The following is a 23453-nucleotide window of genomic DNA, read 5'->3' as shown; positions in this document are numbered from 1 at the left end:
TATTCATGAATGGCAGCACAACAGGTTGAATTCGTAGTCAGGGTGCGTGGGATAATCACGAGAGCGCTACATTTACATCTACATCTACATCTACATACATACTCCGCAATCCACCATACGATGCGTGGCGGAGGGTACCTCGTACCACAATTCGCATCTTCTCTCCCTGTTCCACTCCCAAACAGAACGAGGGAAAAATTACTGCCCATATGCCTCTGTACGAGCCCTTATCTCTCTTGTCTTATCTTTGTGGTCTTTCTGCGAAATATAAGTTGGCGGCAGTAAAATTGTACTGCAGTCAGCCTCAAATGCTGGTTCTCTATATTTCCTCAGTAGTGATTCACGAAAAGAACGCCTCATTTCCTTCAGAGACTCCCACCCGAATTCCTGAAGCATTTACGTGATACTCGCGTGATAATCAAACCTACCAGTAACCAATCTAGCAGCCCGCCTCTGAATTGCTTCTATGTCCTCTCTCAATCCGACCTGATAGGGATCCCTAACGCTCGAGCAGTACTCAATAATAGGTCGTATTAGTGTTTTATAAGCGGTCTGGTTTACAGATGAACCACATCTTCCCAAAAGTCTACCAATGAACCGAAGACGACTATCCGCCTTCCCCACAACTGCCATTACATGCTTGTCCCACTTCATATCGCTCTGCAATGTTACGCCGAAACATTTAATTGACGTGACTGCGTCAAGCGCTACACTACTAATGGAGTATTCAAACATTATGGGATTCTTTTTCCTATTCATCTGCATTAATTTACATTTATCTATATTTAGAGTTAGCTGCCATTCTTTACACCAATCAACGAAATTGCTATCGAGACCGTAACTCCAGGTGTACGTCCAGTGTGTTTAGAATGCATACTCATTGGTTGCAGGTCCTCAACTTGCCTCCTTCTGATCAACACACAGCCATTACTGACACCAAGGCAGAACAAGATTTGATCAGAATACACAACAGACCTCCACCCTGCCCTCCAAGGAGCTCTCGCTTGACACCACTGAAGTTGCAAATGGTGGTGGTTTGGGGTGAGTGCAATCAACGATGAAAAGGCGTATGGCTCGGAACTGTCCTTGAAGTAAGCGATTTGTTACAGTTCCTTGTACCACTGTACTGTCAACAGCTGCTCAAGTTGCTGCTGCAGATACAGTACGATATGCCAAAGCCGTACGCCGAGCACAATGGTCTTCCTTCTCGGTAGTGCCTTGTGGCCGTCCGGAGCTGGTCTTCTTGCGACCGTGCATTATCGTGACTACCGCTCCCAGCAATCACGTACAGTGGCCACATTCCTGCCAAGCCTTCCTGCAGTATCGCAGAAGGAACATCTAGCTTCTCGTGCCCTACTACACGACCTTGTTCGAACTCTGTGAGGTCTTGATAATGGCGTCTTTGTCGCCTTAAACGCATTCTTGACTAACATCAACTCTCCACATCCGACTCAAAGGTAACTAAGGCTCACGACCGTTACAGTGTGTATTTAAAGCAAACCTGATACGCATCCTCATAATCTTGCTACTAGTGTCATTCTTATGCGACGGGTGCGAAATTTGAATGGACATCATCTTTCAGATGTAGAATCACGCCAACCAACTTACATTCATGCCGCAGAACTTCTTCTCGTGTTGCAATTTTTTCTGTCAGTGTAGTTAGCCCTGCGGATGCCACCATTTCGTCTCATCTCGGTATAGTTTAAGGGCGAAACTAGTAGCGGAAACTTCCTTCTAAAGTTTAGATTTTCCCGAACGAACGGAAGAAAACAGGGGTGTACCGATTTGACTGGTAGAGTCTGCATTAACAATAGTAGTATTAGTAGTTGGGTCCATAATTCAGAGGTTAATAATACACTACTGACCATTAAAATTGCTACACCAAGAAGAAATGCAGATGATGAACGGGTATTCATTGGACAAATATATTATACTAGAACTGACATGTTATTGCATTTTCATGCAATTTGGGTGCATAGATCCTGAGAAATCAGTACCCAGAACAACCACCTCTGGCCGTAATAAAGGCCTTGATACGCCTGGGCATTGAGTCAAACAGAGCTTGGATGGCGTGTACAGGTACAGCTGCCCATGCAGCTTCAACGCGATACCACAGTTCATCAAGAGTAGTGACTGGCGTATTGTGACGAGCCAGTTGCTCGGCCACCGTTGACCAGACGTTTTCAGTCGCTGAGATATCTGGAGAATGTGCTGGCCAGGGCAGCAGTCGAACATTTTCTGTATCCAGAAAGGCGCGTACAGGACCTGCAACATGCGGTCGTGCATTATCCCGCTGAAATGTAGCGTTTCGCAGGGATCGAATGAAGGGTAGAGCCTCGGGTCGTAACACATCTGAAATGTAACGTCCACTGTTCAAATTGCCGTCAATGCGAACAAGAGGTGACCGGGACGTGTAACCAATGGCACCACATACCACCACGCCGGGTGATACGCCAGTATGGCGATGACGAATATACGCTTCCAAAGTGCGTTCAACGCGATGTCGCCAAACAGGGATCCGACCATCATGATGCTGTAAACAGAACCTGGATTCATCCGAAAAAGTTACGTTTTGCCATTCGTGCACCCAGGTTCGTCGTTGAGTACACCATCGCAGGCGCTCCTGTCTGTGATGAAGAGTCAAGGGTAACCGCAGCCATCTGTTGACTCAGGTATCGAGACGTGGCTGCACGATCCGTTATAGCCATGTGGATAAGATGCCTGTCATTTCGACTGCTAAGGTTCAAGGCCGTTGGGATCCAGCACGGCATTCCGTATTACTCACCTGAATCCACCGATTCCATATTCTGCTAACAGTCATTGGATCTCGACCAACGCGAGCAGCAATGTCGCGATACGATAAACCGCAATCGCAATAGGCTACAATCCGACCTTTATCAAAGTCGGAAACTTGATGGTACGCATTTCTCCTCCTTACACGAGGCATCACAACAACGTTTCACCTGGCAACGTCGGTCAGCTGCGGTTTGTGTATGAGAAATCGGTTGGAAACTTTCCTTATGTCAGCACGTTGTAGGTGTCGCCACCGCCGCCAACCTTGTGTGAATGAAAAGCTAATCATTTGCATATCACAGCATCTTCTTCCTGTCGGTTAAATTTCTCGTCTGTAGCGCGTCATGTTCGTGGAGTAGCAATTTTAATGGCCAGTAGTGTAATTTGGTATTGGTGTAAAGTTGGTTCCGTTTATTCGGTTTCCTTTTTGTTGTATTATGACATTTTTGTAATGTTTGTAAGTATCAGGTAGAAATAACAAATACAATTATCTCAATATGCAGTGTAGAAGAGTGATCGATTTGAAGAAACATTACGTTTCACAGATTCTGTGTTCAATCGATCATCACTTCATGAACTCTCACGTCAGTAATCGTGTTATCCATTGTTGGTGTTTTCAGTTGTACATTTCTGCTTCAGCCCTTTGATTTTTGTTACATACTTACCATGGTACGCACAAATTGAGCAAACAGATTGTTTGCTTGCGTCACAAGCAGCGACGGGCAAGACATGCGGCCTATCTCCAGCGTGAATCTTTGAGGAGTTGTGCGTTAGCAAGAATCTTTTGACAGCCTGTATTTCAGAGGCGGACTAACTTTGAACTCTCTTGCGACATCGGCCTCTCTTTGACCTGCTTCCAATCACTGTCTTACACCGCACTAATATATCGAATTAATGTTGCCTGTTAACCATTTCCACCGCTCCCAAAAAAACACTGTATTACACAAGCACCCTACATGAAACTGTATGTCGTTCTGAGTGAAGCACGTGACAGACACATTAGCTCTTTTGAATTGCTTCTCCGCGATATCGAACGGCTTTTTCCTTGTGCCATGCGAGATTGTTTTTTTGGGAAAATAAATTTGTCTCTCAACTTTGCATATTTATTCCTAAATTTGTGATGTAGCTTTATTATTATTGTTGTTTCTTATGATTATTTCTTTAGCATTTCCTCTAAAGCTACAGGTGCTGGACAGCAATGTGAAAACACCAAATGCACAACACATTATCTTGCTTAATATGGTGTAGGAAAACCGTTGGCATTCAAATTACACTACTGGCCATTAAAATTGCTACACCACGAAGATGAGGTGAAACGAATCTAAGATTAGCACGCAAAAAATTGCTGTTTCACTTGGATAATGCACCATCCCAAACATCACCTTTAACAATAGCGAGAGTACATGAGCTTTCTTTGAACTGGCTCCTCATCCACCCTGTTCACCAGACTTAGCCCGAAGTGACCTTTTCTTGTTCCCTAACTTGAAAGTTTGACTTGCTGGGAAGAAATTTTCATCAAATGAGGAAGTGACAGTTGCAATCTATGAGTATTTGGCAGAGTTTGACAGTACGTATTTTTCCAATAGAATGAAAGAGCTGGAGGTACGTTAGAATGTTCCTGAAAGGAGATTATATCGAGAAGTAAGGTGAGTTGTTTTTGAAACTTACCAAATCACTCTTGTGCATCTGCTATAGAGAAATTTTTTCTCTGAACTACATACACACAAGCTCAACTGATTTAGAGGCAACTAATAATTGTATGGTTTTCCACGACTGAGCGAACAGCCATTAATTCCATATCTGTATGACTGTAATTGGATACCGACCTAAGGGAGATGCAATATGGCAGAACAGTAAACTGCTCTCTCTGTAGGTCACGATCCTGCTGTTTTCGAATATTGACACGTGGTGGCAGTCGTTTCTCCTTCTTCCAGTAGGCCTAACGTGATCTTTTCCCAAACAGTCTATACTACACTCCTGGAAATTGAAATAAGAACACCGTGAATTCATTGTCCCAGGAAGGGGAAACTTTATTGACACATTCCTGGGGTCAGATACGTCACATGATCACACTGACAGAACCACAGGCACATAGACACAGGCAACAGAGCATGCACAATGTCGGCACTAGTACAGTGTATATCCACCTTTCGCAGCAATGCAGGCTGCTATTCTCCCATGGAGACGATCGTAGAGATGCTGGATGTAGTCCTGTGGAACGGCTTGCCATGCCATTTCCACCTGGCGCCTCAGTTGGACCAGCGTTCGTGCTGGACGTGCAGACCGCGTGAGACGACGCTTCATCCAGTCCCAAACATGCTCAATGGGGGACAGATCCGGAGATCTTGCTGGCCAGGGTAGTTGACTTACACCTGCTAGAGCACGTTGGGTGGCACGGGATACATGCGGACGTGCATTGTCCTGTTGGAACAGCAAGTTCCCTTGCCGGTCTAGGAATGGTAGAACGATGGGTTCGATGACGGTTTGGATGTACCGTTCACTATTCAGTGTCCCCTCGACGATCACCAGTGGTGTACGGCCAGTGTAGGAGATCGCTCCTCACACCATGATGCCGGGTGTTAGCCCTGTGTGCCTCGGTCGTATGCAGTCCAGATTGTGGCGCTCACCTGCACGGCGCCAAACATGCATACGACCATCATTGGCACCAAGGCAGAAGCGACTCTCATCGCTGAAGACGACACGTCTCCATTCGTCCCTCCATTCACGCCTGTCGCGACACCACTGGAGGCGGGCTGCACGATGTTGGGGCGTGAGCGGAAGACGGCCTAACGGTGTGCGGGACCGTAGCCCAGCTTCATGGAGACGGTTGCGAATGGTCCTCGCCGATACCCCAGGAGCAACAGTGTCCCTAATTTGCTGGGAAGTGGCGGTGCGGTCCCCTACGGCACTGCGTAGGATCCTACGGTCTTGGCGTGCATCCGTGCGTCGCTGCGGTCCGGTCCCAGGTCGACGGGCACGTGCACCTTCCGCCGACCACTGGCGACAACATCGATGTACTGTGGAGACCGCACGCCCCACGTGTTGAGCAATTCGGCGGTACGTCCACCCGGCCTCCCGCATGCCCACTATACGCCCTCGCTCAAAGTCCGTCAACTGCACGTACGGTTCACGTCCACGCTGTCGCGGCATGCTACCAGTGTTAAAGACTGCGATGGAGCTCCGTATGCCACGGCAAACTGGCTGACACTGACGGCGGCGGTGCACAAATGCTGCGCAGCTAGCGCCATTCGACGGCCAACACCGCGGTTCCTGGTGTGTCCGCTGTGCCGTGCGTGTGATCATTGCTTGTACAGCCCTCTCGCAGTGTCCGGAGCAAGTATGGTGGGTCTGACACACCGGTGTCAATGTGTTCTTTTTTCCATTTCCAGGAGTGTATATCGACCTCGTAGTCGCTTCCTCTGCGCATCAGGCAGGCTGTGCGGGCAGCCGCCCCGCCAGGAGGACATGCCTAAATGGCTCTTATCAAAACGGAGATATTCTCCGTGTATTGCCTGGGCTGTTTACCGCGGAGTTACACGTCGCCGTCGCCTCCACAGAGACTGGGGGCGCCAACTCATCGACAGGCAGCGTGCCTGACGCACGAGGACACTATTTTCCACACTTAGTAGGACATGGAAGCGGGCTTTGGACACTGAACGAAAGTAAACACAGGAACCAGACACTTCTAGGGACGCAGGAGTGGCAGTTTCAAATGTAGTGCTGGGCCCGTACGCCATCTGACGTCACTCTGCCCGCGGCGGGACAGAAATGCTGGGAGCTACCCAATTTGCCTCCGCGCATGCGTCACTCTGACCTTCTCTGGAAGGTTCCAGACACTGCCGTTGCATCTATATAAGCACAACGCCGTGCCTGCACTAGCAGTCAGTAATTTTGCCTTTTGATCACGGTGGTAAAGGCAATATTTTATTCAAAGTCACGTAGCTTGCAAACCGACAAGATTTCACTGAAGCAAGGGGCCATGAAAGACTCCCGAGGACACAGGACACTATTCACCTGTGCCAGGCCATGTGCCATCGCAGCGCCACACGGATATCCATGCACTCTTGACTATTTAGGCTACTGCCAGACTGCAAAAAGTTAGGTGGTTGGTTGGTCGATGTGGGAAGAGGGGACCAAACAGCGAGGCAATCGGTCTCATCGTATTAGGGAAAGATGGGGAAGAAAGTAGGCCGTGTCCTTTCAAAGGAACCATCCCGTCATTTGCGATTTAGGGAAATCACGGAAAACCTAAATCAGGATGGAAAGACGTGGGTTTGAACCGTCGTACAGCCGAATGAGAGTTCACAGTACTAACTACTGCTCCGCCTCGCTCGGTCTGCAAAAAGTCAATTACCCCCTACGCTTCATGTTGGCAATACCAACAGTTCCATGTGGCCGCGTCAGTAGTTCAGTTTCAGCGATACCATTTGGCAGTAGCAGCAGTTTCGTCTCAGCGCTCCACGCCAATGGATGCGGTCTATTTCGTGATGGTCCTCTCCAGCAGCAGGTCAGCCGTCACACAACAGCAGCGGCCCAGTAACGTCCGCGACCTTCACATCACTTCCTATGACGACTCTAGAGGTTGTCGTATAGGCGCGTTCCAGACAACGTCATAGTAGACGCGTTTCTGTTGTGTTGATAGTCATCGAAGGGTGTTATAATTGAGTTTTGTTTTTGTTAATAAGTAGTTATTCTTCTAAAAGTGTCTTCGATCCCTACAGGACGAGTATACTTCAACCTGCATTTTGATGAGAAGCCCACTGTGTAACCTTCCTGTGCATCCAGAATGTAAATGACATCTGTAATGATGATGTTTGGTTTGTGGGGCGCTCAACTACGCGGTCATCAGCTCCTGTACAAAGTCCCAGTTTTTTCACAGTCCAATTTTTTTCATTATGCAATATAGCCACTGGCACTAATGATGACGATGATGATGAAATGATGAGGACAACACAGACACCTAGTCCCCTGGCAGAGAAAATCCCCAACCCGGCCGGGCATCGAACCCGGGATCCCGTGATGCAGAGGTAGCAACGCTAGCCACTAGACCACGAGCTGTGGACTAAATGACATCTGTGCTGATGTACTGAGATGCTGATCACGTGCATGTCCAAGCATGAAGCAGCCTTAGCTAATTTTACTTTAGTTAATTTATAGAGGTCCTTTTCAGTTGAACTAATTATTTAATACTAACAAAGAGATAGAGGGGCTGGTCAGTACTTACCTCAGCTCAGTACAGCCGATAGATACACAGAACAGAACAGAAAATTTATGTATCCCAGCTTTCGGAACTTTGTTTCTTCGTCAGGGAGGAGAGAGGGTGAAAAAATGGGAAGAAGGGAAAGTGGATTCAGTTACTCACAACCCAGGTTATGAAGCAACAGGGGAAAGGTAAACAGGGAGGGTAGCAAAGATGGATGCATGGGTGTCAGAAGGAAGCCAAAGATATTCTACTGTAAATACTGTGCCAGCTTCAAACCAAAGAGGATGCATACGGAAGTAAAGAGGTATGTAGTATAAAGATAAACACAACTATGTAGGATGAAAAGATGCGTGAATTGCTAAAGAGGAAAGGGAAAGAGGAGAAGACTGAAGAGTGAATGGGAGTGAACCTACGTTAACCAACTTCACTCCCAATTAAATAAATTAAGTCAAATTAAGTAAATGCGAGTGAACCTACGTTAACCAACTTCACTCCCAATTACTCTTCAGTCTTCTCCTCTTTCTTTTACCTCTTTAGCCATTCACGCATGTTTTCATCCTACATGGTTGTGTTTATACTATATACCTCTTTACTTCTGTATGCATCCTCTTTGGTTTGAAGCTGGCACAGTACTTACAGTAGAATATCTTTGGCGTCCCTCTGACACCCATGCCTCCATCTTTGCTAACCTCCCTGTTTACCTTTCCCCTGTTGCTTCATAACCTGGGTTGTGTGTAACTGAATCCACTTTCCCTTCTTCCCCTTTTTTCCCCTCTCTCGTCCCTGACGAAGGAACAAAGTTCCGAAAGCTAGGATACGTAAATTTTCTGTTCTGTTTTGTGTATCTATCGGCTGTACAGAGCTGAGGCAAGTACTGGCCAACCCCTCTATCTCTTTGTTAGTATTTGTTTCACATCTTTATATGAGGTTTTCCATTGATCATTTAGAACTAATTATTTATTCAAACAACGACCGGTTTCAGGATTTTAAAATCCCACCTTCAATTGTATGAAGTTATTGTATTTGGTGAAACATAATGTGCGGTCGGGAAAGTCAGTGAAAGAGCTTCAATCACTGTATGTTGGCGGAAACCGGGCAACTGCAAGGTAGGAACGCCAAGTACTGTGGCTGCCAGGAGGCGGACAGTTTCCACCAACATGCACTGATTGGAGCTGTTGCACTGGCTGGCCCGACCGCTTGTTGCGTGTTACCACATACAATAAATAACTTCGTACACCCGAAAATAGGATTTTAAAATCCCGAAACTGGCCGTGTTTTGAATAAATAAATAGTACAACTGTAGGAGATCTCTCTAAGTTAATTATCATGCCTCTCCTTTGCGGATATCCTATGTACCAAATCTTGCACAATATATATAATCAGGTGAATTTTTCTTTTGTTAGAGCATGATTCTTTCTCTGAGGGATATTATCTTTTCTTATCACTTTTACTTAGTGGATAAGTAAATATGAAACAGGTTCTTGGTTCAAAATGGCTCTGAGCACTATGGGACTTAACTGCTGTGGTCATCAGTCCCCTAGAACTTAGAACTAGTTTAACCTAACTAACCTATGGACAATACACACATCCATGCCCGAGGCAGGATTCGAACCTGCGACCGTAGCGGTCGCGCGGTTCCAGACTGTAGCGCCTAGAACCGCTCGGCCACTCCGGCCGGCAAACAGGTTCTTGAAGGGCAGCTGTTATTCATGTATGAACTTTCGATTTTGAACGTGATGACTGAAATATAGTTGCCGTTAACTGAACTGAATGTAATTTTGTTAATTTCTATTTATTGATTGCAAAGCAAGGCTCGAGAGAAATTCGATTGTTGCCGTGGAGCGGCCAAGATGAAACTTACTGAACTCATGGAATCTGTATAATTTAAAAAATGAACTTTAACGTGAATTAATTACCTGTTGCAATTTAGAAAGGTTCTTACCACGAAATCTCTCGCATTTAAAGTTACTGTTAACACTTTGAAAAAAAAATTAATACTTTGGAGCGTAATGGCCGACCGGAGGCTGCATCGGAAGATGAGCTTCCCGCAGCGCAAATTACTAAAAAAATTGTTATTAAAAATAATTAGCCACTGCGACCATTTGAGGTGACAACTATTATAAAGAAATTCATTTTGTGATAACAATAATTAGTTTATTTTAGCAGAATACCGAATAACTTACATAAAATATGTGTAGCCGCTCAATGGTTGCCTTCCGTATCGCGAAACAAAACAGTGTGTGCACCATAAAGTACGTCCGTCCTCCTCGGCCGTACAAACGTGTCTCTCAGCGATCCTTTTTTATTTTGATAGACACGTTTTAAATAAAGATGCTACTTTTAAATTATCGCTGCATATCAGTTGTTTCAAGAACATGAACTGTATCTTTTATACTAAATATGTTCATAAACTACAAATACATAATATACAAATAATTTTTGGTTCACCCTTAAAAATATTGTAGACTAGAAAGAGATTTTCATTCTGCAGCGGACTGTGCGCTGATATGAAACTTCCTGGCAGATTAAAACTGTATGCCGGACCGGGACTCGAACTCGGGACCTTTGCCTTTCCCGGGGAAGTGCTCTACCAATTTTTTTTTTTTTTAAATCTCATTTTCTTCGTTTTCGTTCGTTGTATTTGCTCTGGGCAGACGTCGAAAGACACCCGTTTCAGTTCGTTGTTGATCCATTAACTCAGTTTTTTTATTACAGAGGGCAGCTAGCCCTCTGACCGAACACGCTGAGCTACCGTGCCGGCTGATAAAGAAAGTAAACTCTGCACTCGAGGGAAGACTGGAACCAATGACTCACGGCCCGTCCTCACAGCTTTACTTCTCCTACCTTCCAAACTTTATCAGCGCACACTCCGCTGCAGAGTGAAAATCTCATTCTGGAAACATCCCCCAGGCTGTGGCTAAGCCATGTCTCCGCAATATCCTTTCTTTCAGGAGTGCTAGTTCTGCAAGGTTCGCAGGAGAGCTTCTGTAAAGTTTGGAAGGTAGGAGACGAGGTACTGGCAGAAGTAAAGCTGTGGGGACGGGGCGTGAGTCGTGCTTGGGTACCTCAGTTGGTAGAGCACTTGCCCGCGAAAGGCAAAGGTCCCGAGTTCGAGTCTCGGTCCGGCACACAGTTTTAATCTGCCAGGAAGTTTCAGTGTAAACTGTGTTCTTTTTGTGTGTGATCGTATTTTAATGGGTTGTCTATTGCATTTTAAGAGGCGGAAATTGGGGACTAGCCTAGAATTTGCCCAAACGAGTATGAGAAACCGTCTAAAAACCACGTTCAGTGGCCAGTGCACAAGCCACGGTCGTTAATAAGGCCTGCGGATTTGATCCTCGTCTGGCTCAACCTCCCAGTCTCGCAAGCTACCGAGTTGCCCATTACGCTATACAAGGAGGCCTTTTCCGGTCAAATACATAAAAATTTTCTCACTTTCGAAGATTGTAACCAACATGCGTTAACGGTATCCTCTTTGTTGGCAGGCGACCCTACATTGTGAAGCATGCGACTGTAGTTAGAATTCAACGAAATTGGACAAACGACAGTGCAACAGCTTATTTCTGCCATACGCTACCGTGCGAAATGGATATCGAGCGTTTACAACCGATAAAAATGTCAATATTTATGTGACGTCCCGTCACAGGCTCTGAGCACTATGGGACTTAACATCTGAGGTCATCAGTCCCGTAGAACAGAACTTCTTAAACCTAACTAACCTAAGGACTTCACACACATTCATGCCCGAGGCAGGATTCGAACCTGCGACCGTAGCGGTCGCGCGGTTCCAGACTGAAGCAGTGTCGGGACTCACCGGTGACGGTGCAGGGCACGTTGCGCAGGCTGCCGGTGAAGATCTTGAGGACGGCGAGCCCGATGTAGGCGGCGAGCAGCGCGGCGATGTGGCACATGAGCGTGCGGCCGTGCAGGTTCTGCAGCGTGGGCAGGCACGCGTACACGGCCAGCGTGAAGCCCAGGCACGCCACCGACAGCACCAGCCCCGCCGACTCCAGCTGCAACACGACGGCGCCGTGCGCCGGACTGCTCAGACTGGCTGCTAACCCGTGTCAAACATACGCAGTTCGTAATACACGAAAAATGTCATATTACCACCTTGACCTGCTGGTATAATACACTACTGGCTATTAAAATTGCTACACTAAGAAGAAATGCAGATGATAAACGGGTATTCATTGGACAAATATATTACACTAGAATTGAATTGTTATTACATTTTCACGAAATTTGGGTGCATAGATCCTGAGAAATCAGTACCCAGAACAACCACCTCTGGCCGTAATAACGGCCTTGTTACGCCTGGGCATTGAGTCAGAAAGCTTGGATGGTGTGTACAGGTATAGCTGCCCATGCAGCTTCAACACGATACCACAGTTGATCAAGAGTAGTGACTGGCGTATTGTGACGAGCCAGTTGCTCGGCCACCATTCACCAGACATTTCAATTGGTGAGAGATCTGGAGAATGTGCTGTCCAGGGCAGCAGTCGAACTTTTTCTGTATCCAGAAAGGACGTACAGGAGCTGCAACATGCGGCCGATCTTTATCCTCCTGAAATGTAGGGTTTTGCAGGGATCGAATGAGGGGTAGAGCCACGGGTCGTAACACATCCGAAATGTAACGTCCACTATTCAAAGTGCCGTCAATGCGAACATCCATACCATCCCGCAGGGTGATACGCCAGTATGGCGATGACGAATACACGCTTCCAATGTGCGTTCACCGCGATGACGCCAAACACGGACGCGACCATCATGATGCTGTAAACAGAACCTGGATTCATCCGAAAAAATGACTTCTTGCCATTCGTGCACTCAGGTTCGTCGTTGAGTACACCATAGCAGGCTCTCCTGTCTGTGATGCAGCGTCGAGGGTAACCGCAGCCATGGTCTCCGAGCTGACAGTCCATGCTGCTGCAAACGTCGTCGAACTGTTCGTGCAGATGGTTGTTGTCTTGCAAACGTCCCTATCTGTTGACTCGGGGATCGAGATGTGGCTGCACGATCCGTTACAGCCATGCGGATAAGATGCCTGTCATCTCGACTGCTATTATCCTCCTGAACCCACCGATTCCATATTCTGCTAACAGTCATTGGATCTCGACCAAGGCGAGCAGCAATGTCGCGATACGATAAACCGCAATCTCGATAGGCTACAATCCGAACTTAATCAAATAAGGAAACGTGGTGGTACGCATTTCTTCTCCTTACACGAGGCATCACATCAACGTTTCACCAGGCAACGCATGTCAGCTGCTGTTTGTGTATGAGAAATCGGTTTCTAAAGTTTACTCATGTCAGCACGTTGTAGGTGTCGCCACCGGCGCCAACCTTGTGTGATTGCTCTGAAAAGCTAATGTTTGGCATTTCACAGCATCTTCTTCCTGTCGGTTAAATTTCGCGTCTGTAGCACGTCATCTTCGTGGTGTAGCGATTTTAATGGCCAGTAGTGTATTTACTGCACAGTTATGACGTCTTCAAAAACGCCATTTTCGATTTTGTTATGATGATTTAAAATGGGTCTCGGCCCGAAACTAGTCATCGAATGAATGAAGAATGTTTTGCAACTTGGGCTGGTTTTTCCTTCTACTACCATCATGTTAATCGAAATATAAAATCCTTATGATCAAGATATAAAACACTTAATAATACACTGTTCTCATATCGCAACACAAATTACGTCGTCAGTCTGTAAAAACTGTGTTACGGAGTGTACTCATTCATGATAAAACTGTAATCGGCGTTAATGTTGTGAATACATTCAAACCACACTGTTTCAGAGTACCTGACGGTTCAACACAAAAGTTTTGTCTCAAGTAGAGATAGTGTTGAGGGTCAGTGGACAAAGTTCAAAACCATCGTACAATATGCGTTAGATGAGTATGTGCCAAGCAAGATCGTGAGAGATGGAAAAGCGCCACCGTGGTACAACAACCGAGTTAGAAAACTGCTGCGGAAGCAAAGGGAACTTCACAGCAAACATAAACATTGCCAAAGCCTTACAGACAAACAAAAATTACGCGAAGCGAAATGTAGTGTGAGGAGGGCTATGCGAGAGGCGTTCAATGAGTTCAAAAGTTCTATGTACTGACTTGGCAGAAAATCCTAAGAAATCTTGGTCTTATGTCAAAGCGGTAGGTGGATCAAAACAAAATGTCCAGACACTCTGTGACCAAAATGGTACCGAAACAGAGGATGACAGAATAAAGGCCGAAATACTAAATGTCTTTTTCCAAAGCTGTTTCATAGAGGAAGACTGCACTGTAGTTCCTTCTCTAGATTGTCGTACAGATGACAAAATGGTAGATATCGAAATAGACGACAGAGGGATAGAGAAACAATTAAAATCGCTCAAAAGAGGAAAGGCCGCTGGACCTGATGGGATACCAGTTCGATTTTACACAGAGTACGCGAAGGAACTTGCCACCTTCTTGCAGCGGTGTACCGTAGGTCTCTAGAAGAGCGTAGCGTTCCAAAAGATTGGAAAAGGGCACAGGCCATCCACGTTTTCAAGAAGGGACGTCGAACAGATGTGCAGAACTATAGATCTATATCTCTAACGTCGATCAGTTGTAGAATTTTGGAACACGTATTATGTTCGAGTATAATGACTTTTCTGGAGACTAGAAATCTACTCTGTAGGCATCAGCATGGGTTTCGAAAAAGACGATCGTGTGAAACCCAGCTCGCGCTATTCGTCCACGAGACTCAGAGGGCCATAGACACGGGTTCACAGGTAGATGCCGTGTTTCTTGACTTCCGCAAGGCGTTCGATACAGTTCCCCACAGTCGTTTAATGAACAAAGTAAGAGCATATGGACTATCAGACCAATTGTGTGATTGGATTGAAGAGTTCCTAGATAACAGAACGCAGGACGTCATTCTCAATGGAGAGAAGTCTTCCGAAGTAAGAGTGATTTTAGGTGTACCGCAGGAGAGTGTCATAGGACCGTTGCTATTCACAATATACATAAATGACCTTGTGGATGACATCGGAAGTTCACTGAGGCTTTTTGCGGATGATGCTATGGTATATCGAGAGAAAATTGTACTGAAATGCAGGAGGATCTGCAGCGAATTGACGCATGGTGCAGGGAATGGCAATTGAATCTCAATGTAGACAAGTGTAATGTGCTGCGAATACATAGAAAGAAAGATCCCTTATCATTTAGCTACAATATATCAGGTCAGCAACTGGAAGCAGTTAATTCCATAAATTATCTGGGAGTAGGCATTAAGGAGTGATTTGAAATGAAATGATCATAAAAAGTTCTTCGTCGGTAAAGCAGATAACAGACTGAGATTCATTGGAAGAATCCTAAGGAAATGCAATCCGAAAACAAAGGAAGTAGGATACAGTACGCTCGTTCGTCCACTGCTCGAATACTACTCAGCAATGTGGGATCTGTACCAGATGGGGTTGATAGAAGAGATAGAGAAGATCCAACGGAGAGCAGCGCGCTTCGTACCAGGATCATTTAGTAATCGCGAAATCGTTACGGAGATGATAGATAAACTCCAGTGGAAGACTCTGCAGGAGAGACGCTCAGTAGCTCGGTACGGACTTTTGTTGAAGTTTCGAGAACATACCTTCACCCAGGAGTCAAGCAGTATATTGCTCCCTCCTACGTATATCTCGCGAAGAGACCATGGGGATAAAATCAGAGAGATTAGATCCAACACAGAGGCATACCGACAATCCTTCTTTCCACGAACAATACGAGACTGGAATAGAAGGGAGAATCGATAGAGGTACTCAAGGTACCCTCCGCCACACACTGTCAGGTGGCGTGCGGAGTATGGATGTAGATGTAGATGTGAATACTTTTATGAAACTGATGATAGTCAGATGACTAAATGTGGTTCTATAAGTAAATTATTTTAGTATCAGCTCAAGGCTGTAATATGAACTCTTTTAAATATATATGAGCTGTAGCGCACACTTCTTGAAAATATTTTATTTTATAATACAAGTTTAATGTCATATTGTCATTTCTGCTGACGACCTTTTGCTGGAATTTCTTAGTGCTGCGACACGCTTCCCTGAAGTATGTTATTTTGCTACTGTCATTTATTGACATACAGGCTATTCATGTAACTCTTAAATTGTTTCAAAATAATAATTAACGTTCAATATTTTAACAATAACTGATATATGAATAGGTTTTTTTTCATATAAGAAAGGATCATAACATTTTAGACATACTTTTTACAAGGGAGATAATATTTTCTGCAAATTATGAGACCATTTGAACCTGACTGTATCTGTCATTTTCTTCTTGCACACTACCATATGTTTCATATTTTGCATCTGAAGACATGTATTGTTCAAATCTTAGCGCTTCATTCTCTATTTAACACAGTTTTCAGAATGCTGTATTTCGAAAATTTGCTATAAAATGACATTACAACTATTGATTTTGTACGTTTTGCATACCATTATGACTGATAATGATCCATAAAACAACTTAAACTAAAATATGATTTATTTCCTAGTATCCATGCAGAAGTTTTGGCACCTGTATAACTAAAGTCAAAATTCGAGAAGTTATATATTACCGGTTCGATTGTGCTAGCAATCATCTTCAAATTGTAAATATTGTTACGGCGTGTAACACTGATTTTATGACTCAACACTTCACTGTACAACATGCCACATGTTACACTCTGTAACAATATTTTATGACCTGAAGATGATTAATAGCGCAATTGAGACCGGTAATATCGTTTTATACATTCCGTATCTAGACAAATAAATTAAGATCGCTGTTCCACATTGTTGACAATGTCAAGCCTTATGAAGTCGAAGTAGTTTATTTTGCTTGTACTTACCTTTATGAATAAGAATCCATATTGATGAAAAACGGAAGTGTGTTTGCGTCTTACATACGATTAAACTGCTGAACAGATTGTGATGAAATTTGGTACGGAGATAACTTGTATGCTGAGGAAGAACGTAGGCTACTTTAGAAACTGTGCAGTATAATAAGCGAATTAGTAAAATATTTACTATTTGTAACTGCTATTTACCCTTTGACTTTTGAACTCCATTATATTTGTGAAAATACTTTCATTGGTTGATAGAGTCTAAGTAACACTATTCAACTTAATGAACCCAAAGCTTCTACTATCAACGTGTTTAATCCATACTTCTATACTTATGTATGTCTGTTATGTTTTCATGTCTAAACTGATAAACCGATTTCGATGAAATTTAGTATGGCGTTATCCTGAACCCTGAGGAAGATCATACGATATTTTAGAAAGTAAATAATAATAATAATGAAACGTTGTTCCCTAAAAGGGTGTAGTTGGGAATGAAATATCTTTCTTTACATGAGTGAACATAAATCACCTTAAAAATCATTAAATTTGTTGCATAATACACACACCATATAACGGATAGGCACTCCAATAGCACAATGCGTAAAAGCACAGTCCTGCCAACACCCTTCCGCACGTGCCACACGGCAGTGACGCTGCACGTGTCGTCGCACCATGCATTCAGACAGTTAAGTGAAAGAGGGCAGGGCGCACATCACGACTTGCGTTTACCTGAACAGGCAGACGCGTGAGGGGAGCCGACATTATTGCACATACAACAGCTTGCTTACTCACCTTTAATCATCATAACAAAACTACTGATATGTGAGTGCAGCAATGGGTAACTACTCGTACATGAATAACTGCTAAAGTAGACCATGGTACTAGGATACTAACCACTGTGAAACATTTACATCAAGAAATTGTAGTGCTGCTAGGCCTATAAATGTTGTACAGTACCATTTGTAACGTCCCACAATGAGCTTATGCGATGAGTCAGCTGAATTTTGGAATTATGACGAGTGCAGTTTCTAGGTGAAGGTTCAGTGTAGCCAGTGTAACTCTTAACTGTCAGAAGACGACAATATTGTGTTGTTCTTACATGACGGACAAAATCAAGAACCGAAAATAAAATGTTTGCTGCGGAAATAGTGATTTACTTATGAATGGGTGGTGAACACTAAAGTACCTTATGAACATTTGCAGCAAAACATCATGTGGTGTACAACGACTGAATAAAATAGTAAAACGAATATGACTACGTTTTATGAGTATTTCATTGTTTGTAACCAATTGTTTAAATACTCAGGCAACTTGAAATCACTATTGCTGACTGCTTTGTTGGTATTTTTTGTGATTTTATACAGTTTATTTCACACAGTGAGAAATCGATAGTGTCTGTGCTTGCCGCGTGCGGCCACAAGGAGACTAGGTCACAGTATGGAAACAGCTGGAAGATACGTTGGCCTCGGTCGACAGTCGTCAGGTTACTGCTCTAAACTGCAACTATGGTGGGGCAGCAGTGATGAAAGCTGCCACTGCTTTGGTGCTGTTGAAAGCCCTAGGGCACACCATTGCCAATGAGCCTTCAGATGCGCAACATTTGAACGTTCTGATTTCACTAGAGAGTGAGTAGCGGACAGTAGTGGGTTCACATCTCTCTGGAATGCGGAAGTGGGAACTGGTCGCACGGCTGCCTTAGCAACAGGTACGAGATGCTACACATTGTTGATAACTCACCTGAGCCAGAAACGGATGCCTTAACTGCTGGGCCAAGTTAGGACAAGTGCAGAGGGCGTGGACGCTAGTCATTAGGAGCTCCAACGTTAGGAGGGACTCCCTTAGAAAACTAGCAGGCAGGTCGGCAAAGAAGGCCAGTCTGCATTCGGTTTATTTTTCAGGAGGTCTTACCCGAGTTGTGGAGGAGCCCCTGACGCTACCATTGCCCACGGGGTATCAGCTCAAGTCATTATACTGTATGTACCATCGAACCCACATTCCTTCGCAGTCTTTTGGTCTCAAGCACTGCGGGAGGTCAAAACAAAAGGCTCAGATGATTCTACGATGAAACTGAATACGAAATGCTCGACCTCCGCTACAGGGCGGAGAATTGTGAAGACTCCTTCAGTACATCAGACGTGCACCACTTAAAGGAAGCGGAGTGCAAGTGCTGTGTACATTCGAGTTGTTTTAGGTTAGAGGAGGCACTCCTTTGGATCAGTGATGAATCATCTGCCGACATCGAAGAACAGCTACTTTGTTCTCAAAGAAGGTCTGTCTCGTATATCGGAAAAAAGAAAAGGTTGGCATGATATTAGTAAACTGCAGGAGCATCGATGGGAAGGTCCTAGAATTGGTACCGCTATTACGGTCAATGATCCCAAAGAAGTACTAGGGACGGAGAGTTGGTTGGATCCGGAATGATTAGCAACGAAATTCGAAATTCAGATTGGAATATACATCTCAAGGGTAGGATAAAAAACAATTTTGGCAACATATTTATTACAGTAAATAATTCGATAATATGAGCGGCTTCAAAAAGTAAGTTACACATTATTATGGCAGAGTTGGGTTGATTTGGTGGAAGAGACCAAACAACGAGGTCATCGGTCTCATCGGATTAGGGAAGGATGGGGAAGGAAGTTGGCCGTGCCCTTCCAAAGGAACCATTACGGCAGGCCATGTAACTTTTATTGAATTCTGTACTACACTTCAAAGTAACACTGCTTTTTAGCACAGTCACTAAGTTTTTGTAAACAATGTTCGGAACGGTCTATCAATCGTTCAGTTCATCGACGTTAGAAATCCGCTCCATAGTCACGGCGTCTTTCGGGAACCGCTGTGTGAACGTCCTCTTCATCGAAAGATCTGAGTTAGCTGCGAATCATTTCCTCGATTACTTGGACATTGTCGTCTGTGGTCGATGTCAATGGCTTCCCTTCCCGACCAGCATCAACCACGTGTGTGCGACATTTGTCAAAATGTTGCCACCCCGTCACTATGTCTGGACGCGACACTGCATTTGGTCTATATAGCGCCAGAATTTCAAGAGGAGTTTGTGTGGAATTTAGACATGTCGCCCACAAGAACCATGGTATCCCACGCACTTTAATCTGCGGAATTCTCTTGCAGTTGCCATGCCCTTTCGCTCCCACACTGTGATGCACCTGTCTACGTACCGCAGCAGAACTGTGTCTGCAGGAAACCCAGACAATTGGAGACTGTTGTTAGCGTAGGACAACACGGGTAACTTCCTTCTTTGAAGAACCATCGTGTCTAGTGGTGTTATTGCAGATTCCTAATGTGAAATTATATGGGCGAAGTTAAGCATCAAAAGAGGGTCAAAGATGGTAATCGGATGTTTTTCTTGAGCACATGCTTCAGCAGCTGTAGTGGCAGATCGTTTCAGTGAGAACTTGCAATACATAGTGAATAAGTTTGCTCGTCACTGGATTGTGATAGGGGAGGCTTCAGTTTGCCAGATACAAAATGGGAGAGTCATGCGATCAAAACTGATGCCAGAGACGCCGAGATACGTGTGACATTATTCTCAATGTCTTATCCGAAAATTACTTCGAGCAGGTAGCTAGAGATCTCGCGAAGATATAAAGTCTTAGACCTCATAGCAACAAACTGACCTGAACTTTTCTAACTAGTTAGCGTAATAGAGGGCATAACTATCATAAAACTGTCACAGCGTTAATGACTACAGCTATTACAAGGGATGTTAAGAAAGGTAGAAAAACACACTGGTATGCAAAACTTAACAACAAAAGTAACTTTCGCATGATGTATCACTGCCAAGTAACATAGCTCGATGAAACATGGACCTTACATACAAAGATATGGTACAGAAGGTAAGCGAAATAAAGACGCAATGAGACGAATAGAAATGACACTTTCATTCAAAGACAATGTTTGCACTAAAGTCAGCACGATTCGTGTTGGCACCCTGGACATCACAAACAGTACAAAATGGTTCTTAATATGCATGCTTAAGTTTTGCTCACTAGTCTATTTTTGTTTAGTAAGAATGTCTGAATAGTCAACATCAAATACTCAGTTCTGAGAATCAAGATGTGGAGCACCAGTGTATAAAATTCGAAAGCACCATTCTAAACGTCTTAGACAAGTACGTTCCGAGCAAGCTTTTAAGCGATGGGAATGACCCAAAGTTGTTTATTAGCTGCATTAGAAAGTTGCAAAAGAAGTAATGAGACCTTCATCACTGATTTAAGCAATGTCAAAACCTAGATGAGAAACAAAAGCTGAACAAGCGACAGGTGGGCAATGAGAGAAACGTTGTATGAATCTGAAAGTAAAATTTTGCCAACCGATCTGACCAAAAATCCTTAGAAGATTCAGTTTTATGCAAGAGCACTACACTGATCGAAACCATCTATTCAGTCACTTAGAGACCATACTGACACCGAAACGAAAGATGACAGAGAGAAGGCCGAAATACTGACTTCGGACTTCCAAAACTGTTTCATCACCGCACGAACACCGAACTGGCGAATATTGAGATATCACGTGATCGCTGAATAGAAAAGCAACATAGAGAAAGGGCCTCTGGACTAGATGAGATACCAGTAAGATTCTACAGAAATTATGCTGAAGACTTGCTCCCCTCCTAGCAGTAGTTTGTCGTAATTCACTAGGACGACGAAGGGTACGTAGGAAGTGGAAAAAAGCGCAAGTCATGCCCGTTTTCAAGAAGGGATGTAGGACAGATGCACATAGTTATAGGCGTATATAGCTGACGTCATCACTTGTAGAACTATGGAATATGTTTTATGCTCACGTAGTATGACTTTTTGGAGAACGAAAATATCGTCTATAAAAAATCGCCTTGGATTCCTGTGAAACCCAGCTCGTTTACAAGAGCCAGAGCGCTGTAGAGAACCGCGCTCAGTCGACGCTTTGCTCTTTGACTGCAGGAAGGCATTTGACACTGTCCCGCACTCCCTTTTAGTAAAAAAAAAAACCAAACAAAATAACAGCTTACCGAGTATCGGACCAGATTTGCGACTGGATTCAAGTCTTCCTTGCAGATAGAACTCAGCATGTTGCTCTTAACGGAACAAAATGAACAGATGAAAATGTAACTTGAGGAGTACTCCGAGGAAGTGTGATAGGACGGTTATTGTTTACAGAGTGTATAAATGATCTAGTGGATAACGTCGAATGCTCCATGAGGATGGTTGCAGATGGTGTGGTTGTCTGCAAGAAGGCAACAACGCGAGCATACTGTAGCTTAACGGGAGGAAGACTTGCAGAGCATTGATGATTAAAGTGCGAGTACTGGCAGTTGACTTTGGAGGTAAATACACTCCTGGAAATTGAAATAAGAACACCGTGAATTCATTGTCCCAGGAAGGGGAAACTTTATTGACACATTCCTGGGGTCAGATACATCACATGATCACACTGACAGAACCACAGGCACATAGACACAGGCAACAGAGCATGCACAATGTCGGCACTAGTACAGTGTATATCCACCTTTCGCAGCAATGCAGGCTGCTATTCTCCCATGGAGACGATCGTAGAGATGCTGGATGTAGTCCTGTGGAACGGCTTGCCATGCCATTTCCACCTGGCGCCTCAGTTGGACCAGCGTTCGTGCTGGACGTGCAGACCGCGTGAGACGACGCTTCATCCAGTCCCAAACATGCTCAATGGGGGACAGATCCGGAGATCTTGCTGGCCAGGGTAGTTGACTTACACCTTCTAGAGCACGTTGGGTGGCACGGGATACATGCGGACGTGCATTGTCCTGTTGGAACAGCAAGTTCCCTTGCCGGTCTAGGAATGGTAGAACGATGGGTTCGATGACGGTTTGGATGTACCGTGCACTATTCAGTGTCCCCTCGACGATCACCAGTGGTGTACGGCCAGTGTAGGAGATCGCTCCGCACACCATGATGCCAGGTGTTGCCCTGTGTGCCTCGGTCGTATGCAGTCCTGATTGTGGCGCTCACCTGCACGGCGCCAAACACGCATACGACCATCATTGGCACCAAGGCAGAAGCGACTCTCATCGCTGAAGACGACACGTCTTCCGTCCCTCCATTCACGCCTGTCGCGACACCACTGGAGGCGGGCTGCACGATGTTGGGGCGTGAGCGGAAGACGGCCTAACGGTGTGCGGGACCGTAGCCCAGCTTCATGGAGACGGTTGCGAATGGTCCTCGCCGATACCCCAGGAGCAACAGTGTCCCTAATTTGCTGGGAAGTGGCGGTGCGGTCCCCTACGGCACTGCGTAGGATCCTACGGTCTTGGCGTGCATCCGTGCGTCGCTGCGGTCCGGTCCCAGGTCGACGGGCACGTGCACCTTCCGCCGACCACTGGCGACAACATCGATGTACTGTGGAGACCTCACGCCCCACGTGTTGAGCAATTCGGCGGTACGTCCACCCGGCCTCCCGCATGCCCACTATACGCCCTCGCTCAAAGTCCGTCAACTGCACATACGGTTCACGTCCACGCTGTCGCGGCATGCTACCAGTGTTAAAGACTGCGATGGAGCTCCGTATGCCACGGCAAACTGGCTGACACTGACGGCGGCGGTGCACAAATGCTGCGCAGCTAGCGCCATTCGACGGCCAACACCGC

The 23453-nt window shown here is 45.1% G+C and overlaps 1 protein-coding gene across 1 annotated transcript in view; it reads right to left on the bottom strand.

Moving 5' to 3' along the window:
- Positions 1-23453, bottom strand: part of LOC126160040 (G-protein coupled receptor Mth-like) — a 653909-nt gene that overhangs the window by 415096 nt on the left and 215360 nt on the right. The window contains exon 3 of the mRNA XM_049916850.1: positions 11811-12009. Within this exon, the coding sequence (XP_049772807.1) occupies positions 11811-12009 (199 nt within the window). The remainder of the gene's footprint in view (positions 1-11810; positions 12010-23453) is intronic.

This window comes from Schistocerca cancellata, chromosome 2 (assembly GCF_023864275.1).
Source record: "Schistocerca cancellata isolate TAMUIC-IGC-003103 chromosome 2, iqSchCanc2.1, whole genome shotgun sequence".
Classification (NCBI taxonomy): domain Eukaryota; kingdom Metazoa; phylum Arthropoda; class Insecta; order Orthoptera; family Acrididae; genus Schistocerca; species Schistocerca cancellata.
The sequence above is the reverse complement of the archived record's forward strand: the minus strand, read 5'-3'. Positions and strand labels throughout refer to the sequence as shown.